Here is a 12,536-nt window from a genome sequence, read left to right on the forward strand (position 1 = left end):
TTCTGGGGTTTCAGGGCAGCACTGGGGGAACCACAGAATATTTCAGAGTGTGTGATCCCAAGTCAGAGTCAGAGCTCAAGCTCCAACTCCCCTCCCACTAGTAGACAATGCAAGAACTGTGCCAGCTGGTCTCTGTGAGTCTGGAAAGTGCCCATGGAGAAGGGGCAAAGGGGAAGAGACCCGAGGGAACAGGATACGAGTTATGCAGAAGTGTCTCCAGCTTCATTACCTCCCCCTCTAAAACACTTGACGTGAAAAAAAGGCCATTCGGGGTTAAATATGAAAGGCTGGAAGGACAAGGAGGCAAAGATCACATCCATCTGGTCAGCACAGGATGGCTGTAACTCCTGAGTTCAGGGGCTTATGAGTACTGCTACAGGATTACAATTAGAAAGGATAAGCAGGCATAAACACATCCTGAAAAATACCGTGTGACTTGAAAAAACTCACCCCATAAAATATCATGTGAACAATCCACAATCACCATTTCAGGTTTCATCCAAGTAACTGGAATATCTTCAGGTTTGGTACTGCCCACTACCACCATATCAGCATCATGAAGCTAGGAGGGATAGGAGGGGGAGAGAGACTGAAATCACACAATGGATAAAACACGAAAGATAAATTTCACTACATTTGTTTCCAGATAAACACATATTTAATCCACTGTAGAAAATAAGGAAATTGAGAAAGTAATGCATATATACCCAGTCCTCCAGTTACAAACATCTGAGTCAAGTACAGCCCCTACTTATGAACAAGCAAACCCTAAAGTTCCACCATGTCCTCAAGTGGCGAGTGAGCTCCCATGGGTACTGGGTTGCAAGGAGAAGGAAGAAGGAAGGAAGAACAGAAAGGAAGGAAGGGAAGGGAAGGGGGTGGGAAAAAGCAGCATGCAGCAAAGTTGGAACTAGTTCTGTGGTGGAAGTACATTAGTTTTTCATGTTCATGAAAAACTAGTGTACCCAAGCCACTGTCTTTCAAATCACATGGAGTTAGTGTTGCATTTTGTAACTTTATACCGTGTTTTGTCTGCAATCATGCCTCCAAAATGTAAATCCAATGCAAGTACAGGTAGTACATCAAAGAAAAGAAAATCACAATCAAAAGTAAAGTGAAAATAATAAAGAGATCATCGCTCACTGGGAAAGCATTAGGCTTTAATCGTTCAACAATCAGATTCTCTCTCTCTTTTCATTACCTGTAGTTACTTTATTATTCCTGTATTATTATCATTATTAAAATACTGTATTGTGTTTAAGATGTTTTGGTGTGCATGGAAGTGTTTCTTAAGTGCTTTATATTGAATTTACATACAAATTGGCTTAAAGGTTATTTCAGGAATGGAACTCATTCTTCACCTGGGGACTGGGTTTATATGCACTGCTTTACAAATAATTCCAATCAATGCATTTTCTTCTGTTTATCAAAGGAATCTTGCAAAACTAAAGACAGTAAAAAGAACAAGGAATCACATTACATAGAAGTAAACTTTGGACAGTTATACATTATTTTCTTTGGTCTCTTTTCCAATGAGCAGGTTGCTTACCTGTAACTGATGTTCTTCGAGTGGCCATCTGTGCAGTCACACATATGGGTTCTGCGCCTGCGCAGTGCCTTTGGCCGGAAGATTAACAGCTAATGGTTTTGGCGGGAAACTCCGCTCCCCCTCCCCCCTAGTATTATATAAAGAGCGGCGTATCCGCCATGTTCCAGTCTTTGAAAGACCAGACGTTCGCTCCCTTAATAAAGTTATTGTCAGTATGGAAAAAACTAAAAACTTCAGTGGTACGACAAATAGCTGAAGAGATCCTAGCAGTGAAGAGAAGAAAGTCGGACCACCCATGACACCAAGCGGGGTCGGTGGGTGGGTTGTGTGATTGCACAGATGGTCACTCGAAGAACATCAGTTACAGGTAAGCAACCTGCTCTTCTTCGTCGTAGCCTCTGTGCATCACACATATGGGTAGAATAACAAGCTTACCCGAACTGGAGGAGGGAGGTGTCATCAACAAAGAATAGAAGAAAGAACAGCCCTGCCAAAAGAGCAATCTAGTCTGGCACAAACATCTAGTCTATAGTGTCTGGCAAAGGTACACGGGGTAGCCCAAGTGGCAGCTCTGCAGACGTCTTCCATCGGGACTCCCAAAGCAAAGGCTGAGGAAGCAGCAACAGCCCTCTTGGAGTAGATGGTAAGTCCAATTTAGCCAACTGGTAAGACAGAGCAATTGTATTTACTATCCATTTAGAAAGTAGTTGGGAAGTGACCGGATAGCCCCGGTTATGCTCTGAGTATTTAACAAAAAGTCTGTTAGAGTGTTGAACAGACTCAGTCCTGGACCTATAAAAAGCTAGGCAACGACGAACATCCAGCATATGCAGGGACCTCTCTATCGGATTCGAAGGAGCCGGAAAGAATGCCGGTAAAACGATCTCTTGATCCATGTGGAACGAAGTAGCAACCTTAGGAAGAAAGGACGGGTCTAGCCGTGGAACTACCTTTTCCTTATGAAAATTCAGAAAAGGAGGGTCTACCCTAAGGGCACAAAGTTCAGAAGATCTACAGGCTGAAGTAACTGCTACGAGGAAAGCAGTCTTCCAGGAGACAAGACATAGATCAGTTGTCGCCATAGGCTCGAAAGGGGGTCACGTCAGTGCCTGTAAAACTACTGAGAGACTCCAAGTGGGCATCAGTGGTCTGATTGTTGGATGGAGGTTACAAAGTCCTTTCAAAAATCTTTTAATCGAAGGTTGAGAAAAAATAGAGAAACCTTGCACAGTTCCACGGTAGTAAGAAATTGCTGCTGTATATACTTTTATGGAAGAAGGTTTAAGTCCAGACTGGTGCAATTCGAAAAGGCATTGAAGAATCTGCACTACCGATGCCGATGACGTTGGAAACGAGTGAGATTCGGCAAAGCTAGAGAATCTATGCCATTTCGCTGCATACGACTTTCTAGTGGAAGGTCTTAATGCAAAGTCGAGAATATATTGCAGATCTGGATGTAAGGTTTGTGAGGCAGAGGTAGTAGGGATTGCAGGTGGTGCAGCACGTACGGTTATCGGATTCGCCAGGCAGTTAATTTCAGTGACAACAGGTCCGGGTGTTGGATCATGCCTTCCCTCTGAGTAATTAGATAAGGAAGAAGAGGGAGTTGAAGAAAATCCTCCTGAGAGATATGAAGGAGAGTTGAGAACCATGGCTGGCACGGCCACCAGGGGGTTATCAGTAACCCTGTGGCCCCCTTCATGAATAATCTTCGCCAGCACTCTCATGATGAGGGGAATCAGTGGGAAAGCGTAAAAGGTCATGTCGTTCCAGGGAATCATAAAAGCGTCCCCAGACGACCCCTGTCCTATTCCCGCTCTGGAGCAATAGTTCACACACACCCTGTCCTGTAGGGTGGCAAACAGGTCTATGTCTGGGGGACCCCAGAGGTGAAACAGTCTGTCGCGAATCCAACGGTCCAGTTCCCATTCGTGTGACCGCGACATATGTCTGCTCAAGAGATCTGCTTCTACATTGTCCATGCCTGCAAGATGTACTGCTAGAAGAGTAATGCCTCTCGGTATGCATCACTCCCAAATTTGCATCGACAGGCGGGCTAGTTTCGGGGACCGAGTTGCCCCTTGTTTGCTCAAATAAAAGACCATAGCTATTTTGTCCGAAGTTACCTGGACAACCTGGTGAAGAAGTACATTCTCGAATGACTGCAGGGCTTTGAAGATGGCAAGACGTTCCAGGAAGTTGATGTGGTTCCTGGAATCCCGGTGACTCCAAACCCCCTGGGTGCGAAGGTCGGAGCAAATGGCTCCCCATCCCAGAAGAGACGCGTCAGTACCGAGAGTCACTGTAGGGTACCGAGGTCGAAATGGGATGCCGACATTTAAATTGGCTGGTTCTGTCCACCATAATAGGGACTGTAGAATGGAGGACAGGAGCCGAATCCATTTGGTAGGTAGATCCCTCTGTGGTCAGAATATCCCGTTGAAGAATAACTGAAGAGCATGTAGTCAGAGTTTGGCATACGGAACCACAGAGATGGATGCCGCCATGTGCCCCAACAGGCTTTGAATAGATCGGGCAGGAACAGTCCCTTCTCGTCGAATCCGAGAGATGCGCTGAGCGATAGCATGTTGTCTGTCTTGAGGAAGAAAGGCTCTTGTCACCGTAGAATCCAGCCGGGCTCCGATAAAGTTGATTGTCCGTGTAGGGAGAAGAGAAGATTTCTGTTGATTAATGCAGAGTCCAAGGTCTTGTAATAGACCACAAGTGGTATCAACAGCAGAAGTAAGTCCTTCTTTAGTCTCGGAAACCAACAACCAATCATCAAGATACGGGTATATCTGAATTGCACGTAGTCGAAGGTGTCCGCAGACAGGAGCCATACACCTCGTAAAAACCTTTGGTGCAGTGGCTAATCCAAACGGTAACACCTTGAATTCATAGATTTCAGAGGCTACCGCAAAACGAAGGAAGCGCCTATGACGTGGACATATCGAAATATGAAAATAGGTATCCTTCAAATCCAGCGACACAAACCAATCCCCTCTCCCCAGCAATGGAAGGATATTTTGGAGCGTGGTCACCCGAAACTTCTTTGGTGTTATGAATCTATTGAGAGCTCTCAAGTCCAATATGAGTCGGAGACCCCCATCTCGTTTCAGGACCGTAAAATATCTGGAATAGAATCTGTGGAGTCCTTCCGATAACGATAAGCGACGAACAGCTCCTTTAGCAAGGAGTTGATGAATCTCGTCCAACAGTACCGACAAGGTCGGTGTAAACCGGATAGGATTCGGTGATGGAACAACGTCGAATTCAATTCTATATCGGTGCTGGATGATGGATAACACCCATCCGTCAGATGTAATGGACTCCCAAGAGGGGATCTGACTTTTCAGCCGGTCCCCAAATGAGATAGGGGAGGGTGAAGTTGGGAGAAGAGGAAAGGCTCGCTCACCCCATCAGCGCTGGTGTCTATCCCCGTCAAAGCAGCGGCGGCCTTGCTGGAAGCGCTGGGATGGTTACTATCTGCGGCATTGTTGGCGTTGGTGTGGTTGTTGTTGCTGAGGCTGGTATTGTTGGCGGTATTGCAGACGGGACCATGACCACTTACGGCGAGGTTGGAATTGCAGTTCCATACGATGGACCGTCATTCTGGATTTGTGGATCTTTTTTAATTTGCTATCCGTCTTCGCATTGAAGAGACCGGATCCGTTGAACGGCATCTCCTCAATTCTCTGCTTCATTTCTTCTGGAAAGTTGCAATTACGCAACCAGGCGTGTCTGCGGAGAGAAATGGCACCGACAAGCGACCTCGAATCAGTATCTACATGGTGCCTGGCTATAGAAAGTTGTTGCACAGCCACTTGCATAGCTTCTTTAACAAAGGTTTTCGCCAGCTCGCCCTGGTTGTCTGGGAAGGTGGCAATGATACTGTCTAGGCGCTGCATGAGGAAATATTGATAGTGCACCAGGGTCACCTTGTAATTTGAAATCCGTAATCCGAGGCCAGAAGCCACATATACCTGGCGCACGAGGGAGTCAACATTTCTTCCCTCCTTATCGTGAGGTGAGGTGTGTCCACGTGCTTCCCGGCCCTGAGAAGACTCCACAACAACCGAGTTCGGCTTGGGGTGGCAGAGGAGGAACGGAATCTCCCCCTCCCAAACCCGGTACATGGACTCATATTTACGTGAAGTCGGTTGTGGATGGGCTGGGAGGTCCCATGGTTGAGTCATCACCTGCCGTAGAGTTGTTATAAACGGTAAGGCGATGGAGGTGGATTGTTCGCCCCTGATCACATCATAAAAACGGTCAGTGCTCGGTCCCAGTTGTTGGTGGGCTTTGATGTCGAGCGACTTCACCAGCTTGGACATTAGCTCGGCGAAGGAGATGTGCAGCTCTTCGGGTGACCCCAGGCCTTGCGAAGTAACCGCTGCATCTGGCGAAGTTGAGTCAACCTTGGATTCGTCCGATTCCATCCAGTAAGGAGGTGGGGCACTGGAAGAGGAATCTCCTGGTGACCCCGATCTGCCGCTCTCTCTAGATGGGGCCCTCGGGGCGTCTCTGGGTGTAGAATGAAAACGATCCCGAGGAGCTGGCGGCGAAGATCGTCCTCTGGTTACTGAGCAGTAGCCCACGGATTGGTACTCTTCCCGTCTCGGAGCAGAGGAGTATCGGGATTGGTACCAGTCATCGAATCTGGCATCCAAAGAGCGGCTCCTACGGCTTCTCAGAGGAGAGATGGCGATGTCGGTATCCAGAGGGATGGGCGGCATTGGTGTTGGATACCTAGCCCTCTGGTGAATCCTTATTTCGCCATCCGAGATCGAACCACGCTGTGGGTCCTGAAGTAGTTCGGATGCTGGTCAGTGTGGTGAGCCTGGTGGAGTGACCCTCATAGCCGCCTGGATGGCCGGGACCGAGGGGGTCCGTTCCGTGACCGGAGTTGGAATCGAGGAGGCCGCCGAACCCGAGTGCCAATGTTTTGTATGCTCAGGATTCCTCGGTTTCTTAACCAGCTTGCCAGCCTTATCTTTTTTGGCCTTCTTATGCACAGGCTGCTTTTCCGGGTCACTGTGCTTCCTCTTCTCCTTTTGTTTCCTTGGTAGGGAAACAGGCTGATCGGCCATACTAGAAGCACCTTCGTCAGAAGGGTGTGAGGGCGGAGCAATGGAGGAAGAGGCCGGGCATTGCAGCGGATCGGCCAAAGTTGGACGGCCTTTGGGTGGAGCCACAGTTGTGGGAGGCTTAGCCACCAGCCGGTCCAATTGGAGGAGAGCCTGGTCCCACAAGAGTTTGTGGAGGCGGTTCTCCCGATTCTTCCTCGCCTGTTTGGAGAAGGCCAAGCAGTGGCCGCATTTATCTGTCCTGTGCCCTTCCCCCAGGAAAAGGAGGCACAGGTCATGCAGATCCGCAGTGGGCATTTTTGAGTCACACTTCCTGCACTTGCGAAACGCCGCCCGTTGCGCCATCATAGAAAAAGAAAGGAAGGAGATAGTAAAGCAGGAGAATAATATTTTTGTTTTTTTAGGAACGAGAGAGAGAAGTGAGAAAACAAAGAACTAAGTGAAATACTAACAGTAACACAAACAAGGGAATACTAACTTGGTAAGAAAAGGAGAAATTTTTCAACAAGCGAGAGAGGTAAGTAACGATCTAAGTGAGAGCGAAGTAGCACGAGGCACAATGAATGGTGGTCGCAAAGACTGGAAAATGGTGGATACTCCGCTCCTTATATAATACTAGGGGGGAGGGGGAGCGGAGTTTCCCGCCAAAACCGTTTGCTGTTAATCTTCCGGCCAAAGGCACTGCGCAGGTGCAGAACCCATATGTGTGATGCACAGAGGCCACGACGAAGAAGCATAGGTATCATGTAATATTTATAAGCATTTAGCGCATATAAAACAATCGCTCTGATGTTCAATTTTGAGAATACCGACAAAGCACTAAAAAACAATTCTTACGAACATAGCCAGGGTATTTCTGATAGAATCTTGAGACCAATGCATTCTGTGGCTTCTTAAAATGGCTTGTACTCTGCCCTGAGATTCTGATACAGTTTCTTGTTTCTAAATCTCTCTTTTTTCTCCATACTGATCACACATTTGTTTTGGAGGCTTTATGTAAAGCATATTAAAGTTACCTAAGAGCAGCACTAAGGTGTATTGTGCAGTGTGATTATAGGGTGGCCAGAAGGGGACAGCGCTCCTGTATCTTTGACAGAGCTGCACAAAAAGAAAATTCAGCAGGTGTGGCTTGAATGACAACCTATACCTGCAGCAATTTTCCTTTCCTGTGACAGTATTAAAGTCCAGGAGGGAAATCATGACGGTTTGCACAATTAATCACTCCTATTTCTTCTGTTAACTTTTTGTTACTAGACAGCAAAAATCTGGCTCATCTCTCTTTTCATCCGGTATAATCAATGGTTAATGGTTGCCCATTCCCCTTTAAACAACCTTAATTAGGTGTGGGCAACCTAATACCTTCCAGCTGTTCTGGTCTACAACCCTTTTCAGCCCGAAAGACCATGGTCAGTGGTTGCGATTATGGGATGCGTGGTCTAAAACATCTGTAGGGATTATTGTCTAGCCTTTCCCTTAATTATCTTGAATGTGGTACAGAATTTTCCAGTTCTGTACCACACTAACAAAAAAGAGCTGAACAGTATAATATTAATTCTCCAACCACTACTGTATAGACAGTGGGACACATTTTATATTTAGTGCCTTTTGTAAACCATCCTGAGAAGCCAGTAATGGGATGGTATATAAAGGCGTTAAATAAATAAATATTATAAAGAGATTAAGACCTTTGGATTGTGAAAAAATGTTGCTTGATCACAGCTGATAGCAGGGACCTTCTCTCTGATATAGATGCTTTTTGTGTGTGACAGAAGTTTCACATAAAGTGACAGAAACCAGTCTGCACCCTTCCTGCCATACTTCTCTTGTCAAGGTTCTGACTACAGTCTTTTTAACATTAAAACTGTCTAGCTTTGTGGTAAGAGTAGCACAGAAATAATTAACAGAAGATACTGGAAGAGTTAGAATATCAGGCCTCAAGGAAATACAGTTTAATGAGAAGAAGCTGGTTCCAAACTTGGTGGCCCAGCTACACCCCCATCTGGACAGAGATAGCCTTCTATCAGTGACTATGCTCTGGTAATCTCAACCTAGATTACTGCAATGCACTCTCTGTGGGGTTGCCCTTGAAGACAGTTCAGAAGCTGCAGCTTGTACAAAATGCTGGAGCCAGACTACTAACAGTGATCAGATGGTCTGATCACATAACACCATTTCTGGCCAGCTTGCACTGGCTGCTTATATGCTTCTGATGCTTCCCATCTTTGGACCACAATACCTCATGGAATGTCTGACCTTCAACTACCTGGACTCTACAATCAAGTTCTAAGGCCTACTTCCAACTCTTCACCTCTAAGAGTGGTTTAGATGGTAGCAACAAGGAGAAGGGTCTTTTCAGTGGTGGTGCCCTAGTTTTGGAATGAACTCCCCTGAGGCCAGCCTGGGACCACGGTTACTATCATTTCGGCACCAGGTAAAGACTGTCCTCTATTGCAGTATATTCAAGTAGTCTACCAGGGCCTGCTAGTTGTTAAACAGCTCTTTAGTTCAAGTAATCTGTTTTACACTTGGTTTTAAATTTTGTATTACAGGCTTTTTATTATGATTAATATGTTTTACAATATTAATATATTTATTGCATTTTTATTGTGCCGTTATGAATGGCCCAGGCAGCTTCAGGATATCTAACGAAAGAAAGATGTTCAATTCAAGCATAAATTTTACCTCTTTTCCACTGAGAATGTTGTTTGTTGTATCAATGCAATGACTGCAGCAGTACCCTACAACGCTTCATGATGCAGACAGTGCTTGCTCTAATTTTTTAGCTGTAAAGTGACTGCATCTGAAATTACATCCGAATTATTTCCCTAGCATGATTTAACTTTTCTGATAAAAATTCAACGAAGAAGTCTGTAATCCCATACATATTTACCTGGGAACATATGGTCCAGTTAACCCAACAGGACTTATTTCTGAGTTGACACACATAGGGTTGTACTATTAAAATGTGAAATTAAGTTAGAAGTAGAAAGACCAATTAAATAATCAAGTTCATCTCTTTGTAAATGTACCATATGGTCTCCAAACAGACAGTGAACCTGATACAAAACAGATGCTATTCATAATTGTAACCAAATGCTATAGAAGATATGGAGAAGTGCTAACATGTATCCAAAGGATAACTAGTTACTCATTGCAAAATGTTTTAAAATCCATTAATAAGATCACGTTGCAAAGAATGAAGGCATGTCACACAGGATAATCGCCTAAGCGACATCATATGGGCTCATACTTAAGCACATACAGCATTCTCATCACTAATCTGGGGAAGATTAATTCTAGTAAATACTTTAAAACTTTATTTCATAGCAGTGTGCAAGCTAAGGCCAATGAGCTTTATATTAGGAGATTACATTCTTGTAGAAGAACCACCCATTCCCAAGATAAAAGACTAAGTGCTAAAACAGCAGTCACTGCAAGCCAAATATGTAATGGTAATGACCCAGTGAAACTGTATATTTCACATAATTGGAGAGCCTGCTTACTAAGAGAGTTACATAAATATTACTTTCGCCTACAGTTGGAATCAATTTCTAAAAATGACATTATAAAACCACACAATCAAATTAAAAAGCATGGACTTTCAAAATTTAAATATTAATGGATGCAATAAAGTCATGTTTTTGCTAAGACTGATGTAGGCATATTTTAATTAAATAAATATATGGAATGAGGATAACAGAGAATACCCAAAATATATTGCAGTAAAATAATAGAGGAATAATGGCACATAATGGGGAGTAAAAGAAACGGAAAATTCCAAAAGAAAACTGGAATTTTCTAAGGAAAGGAGAAAAGTGTACCAAAGTACTAAGGGTTCACATTCTCACTTATTTCACGTGGAGTTTGTCGATGAACTATAATTTCAAATTTCTCCAGCAAGAAATACTAGTATCTCTGCTGCTAGTAAGACGCTCTGGATAAATCAATTGTGCCAGCAAACACTATTGACATTGTGCTGTCCTTGTTCAACATATTCCAAGTATCTGTAAAAGCACAACTTGTCCCTTCACAACCACCATTCCTGTCAACTGGTTATCTGCCTCAACCTTTCTCTTGCAAGGAAGCCTGGATGCCTTACATAACCCTCTTCTCTATTTTCTCCTTGCAGCAGGCCTGGAAGGTAGGTTAGGGTGAGAATCAGTGTCGGGCCCTAAGTCTCCCAGTGATTTCCATGGGCAAGCACATTCATCTGCTTGCTCATCCTCTTCTAACCGAAGATGCCAAGACGTAACCTGGGACCTGAGGGGCCAAGGCGTCAGCCCTCCGACTGAGCTACGCCCTAGCCCAGAACCAATATCATTCCTTTCTCTCAAACATCATGTCTCCTTCTGTATTTTCCCATTAAAATAAACATACTCTGGAGTTTTAAAATCATAGCCAAAATTTAGAGAAGTGGGGCAGGAAAGTGTTATTCATCTTACATGTGGTTTTCATAAAAGCATACAGTATTTTCTTCTGCAATAAGATTTCTTTAATATTAGTTGAAAATTGGGATTTTGCTTCAGCTCCACCATCTCCACTACCACTTTCCACTCAAAATCAGCCAAATGCATTACTGGGTTTTTGACACAAGAAGCAGAAACTGAGATATTCCTTGGAGTTGCATCACTGCAGAGTACAGCAGCTGCAAGCTTTTCTACATACATGTTGCAAAGCAATAAGAAGTGAGGAATATTTTCTCTAAACTGGTCACAATTACAACTTTCCCTCATCCATAATCACATGTATGATGAATTGCTGCTAAATGAGTAGTTTTTCTTTGTACTGAATAATATGTCATCATGTGAGAGTACTGGGAAATTGTGGAATCTCCTTTGCTGTTTAAAGGCTATGCAGAACTGAATGTGGCCTTGCCAAGACAAATGGTCATAATTAAAATCAAGCTGACCTCCGAGTTAAAGAAATATCACTCCATGTCCACTCCACCAAAATCAAAGGCAACGAAGGAGGATGAAGTAAAATGATAGATGGCCACAAATGAGTCCCGAGGCCAAGCTACACATTATGTGGGTGATCTTTGATAGGATCTGGTAACCATGTTGTTTTTGTTTTTCTTTAATGCAGCCACAGGGGCCTCTGGATTTGATGAAAGCCATGGAATTGGGGGAGAGCTGTTTGACCTTTCTCCTGCATCGTTTTCCTGAGCCAAGTTCCTGCTCCCACAAAGCTGCTCTCTCACTGGGGTAAAGTGGGGAAGAACAGTCTGAAATCCAACCTTATTGGAGATGAACAGCTGCCAAAAACCCTTTTCAAATACTATTTTCTTACATTGTATTTTTACTGCTCTGCCTACAGATGCTGACAGAGACATGACATTTCATTCACCACCTTCAGTCCTGCACACTTGCATCGCAAATATGGAGCAACTCACGTTACTCCTGACAGATAATCAGGCACACAGTGGCTTGGCATGGCTTCCTTCCCACTTAGATTTCCCACCTGCTCCTGACACGTGTAACAGCTGTCTTTGTAGCACAACGCCTCTTCATATCCTTGTATTCCTGAAAGCTTCCCTCCACAGCCTATCTCTGTGTAGCCATCCAAGAGACAAGTTGCAAAGCACAAAATCGCAGACTCTCAGATTCCCTACAAAGTGAAGCACTCTCTCACTCTACCCTTTTCCTAGCAATTTCAATACTGGGACTTTCCTTTCTTTTCTTTTTTTTGTCCTTTCTTCAAATGTGCACAAATGGGAGCAGTGCTGTTTTCCCCCTGATCCTTCAGAAACTTGCCCATTCACAGGACAAGTGCTCACATTCATAAGTGGAACCAGTATGATATCACCAAGTACAACACTCAAATACGATGGCTGTATTCACACATAATGGCAGGCCATGGCAGGAATGGCTTGTTGTTATGTGTGAATTCCAGAAGCATGG

The 12,536-nt window shown here is 44.4% G+C and overlaps 1 protein-coding gene across 3 annotated transcripts in view; it reads right to left on the bottom strand.

Moving 5' to 3' along the window:
• Positions 1 to 12,536, bottom strand: part of MTHFD1L (methylenetetrahydrofolate dehydrogenase (NADP+ dependent) 1 like) — a 144,032-nt gene that overhangs the window by 113,506 nt on the left and 17,990 nt on the right. For all 3 annotated transcript variants that reach the window (XR_006413949.1, XM_044422800.1, XM_044422807.1), the window contains one exon: positions 451 to 562. Coding sequence is in view for 2 of the 3 variants with exons in the window: in XM_044422800.1 (XP_044278735.1) it covers positions 451 to 562 (112 nt within the window). In the remaining variant the exon portion in view is untranslated. The remainder of the gene's footprint in view (positions 1 to 450; positions 563 to 12,536) is intronic.

This window comes from Varanus komodoensis, unplaced genomic scaffold, assembly GCF_004798865.1.
Source record: "Varanus komodoensis strain SLA01 unplaced genomic scaffold, ASM479886v1 scaffold1, whole genome shotgun sequence".
Classification (NCBI taxonomy): Eukaryota; Metazoa; Chordata; class Lepidosauria; order Squamata; family Varanidae; genus Varanus; species Varanus komodoensis.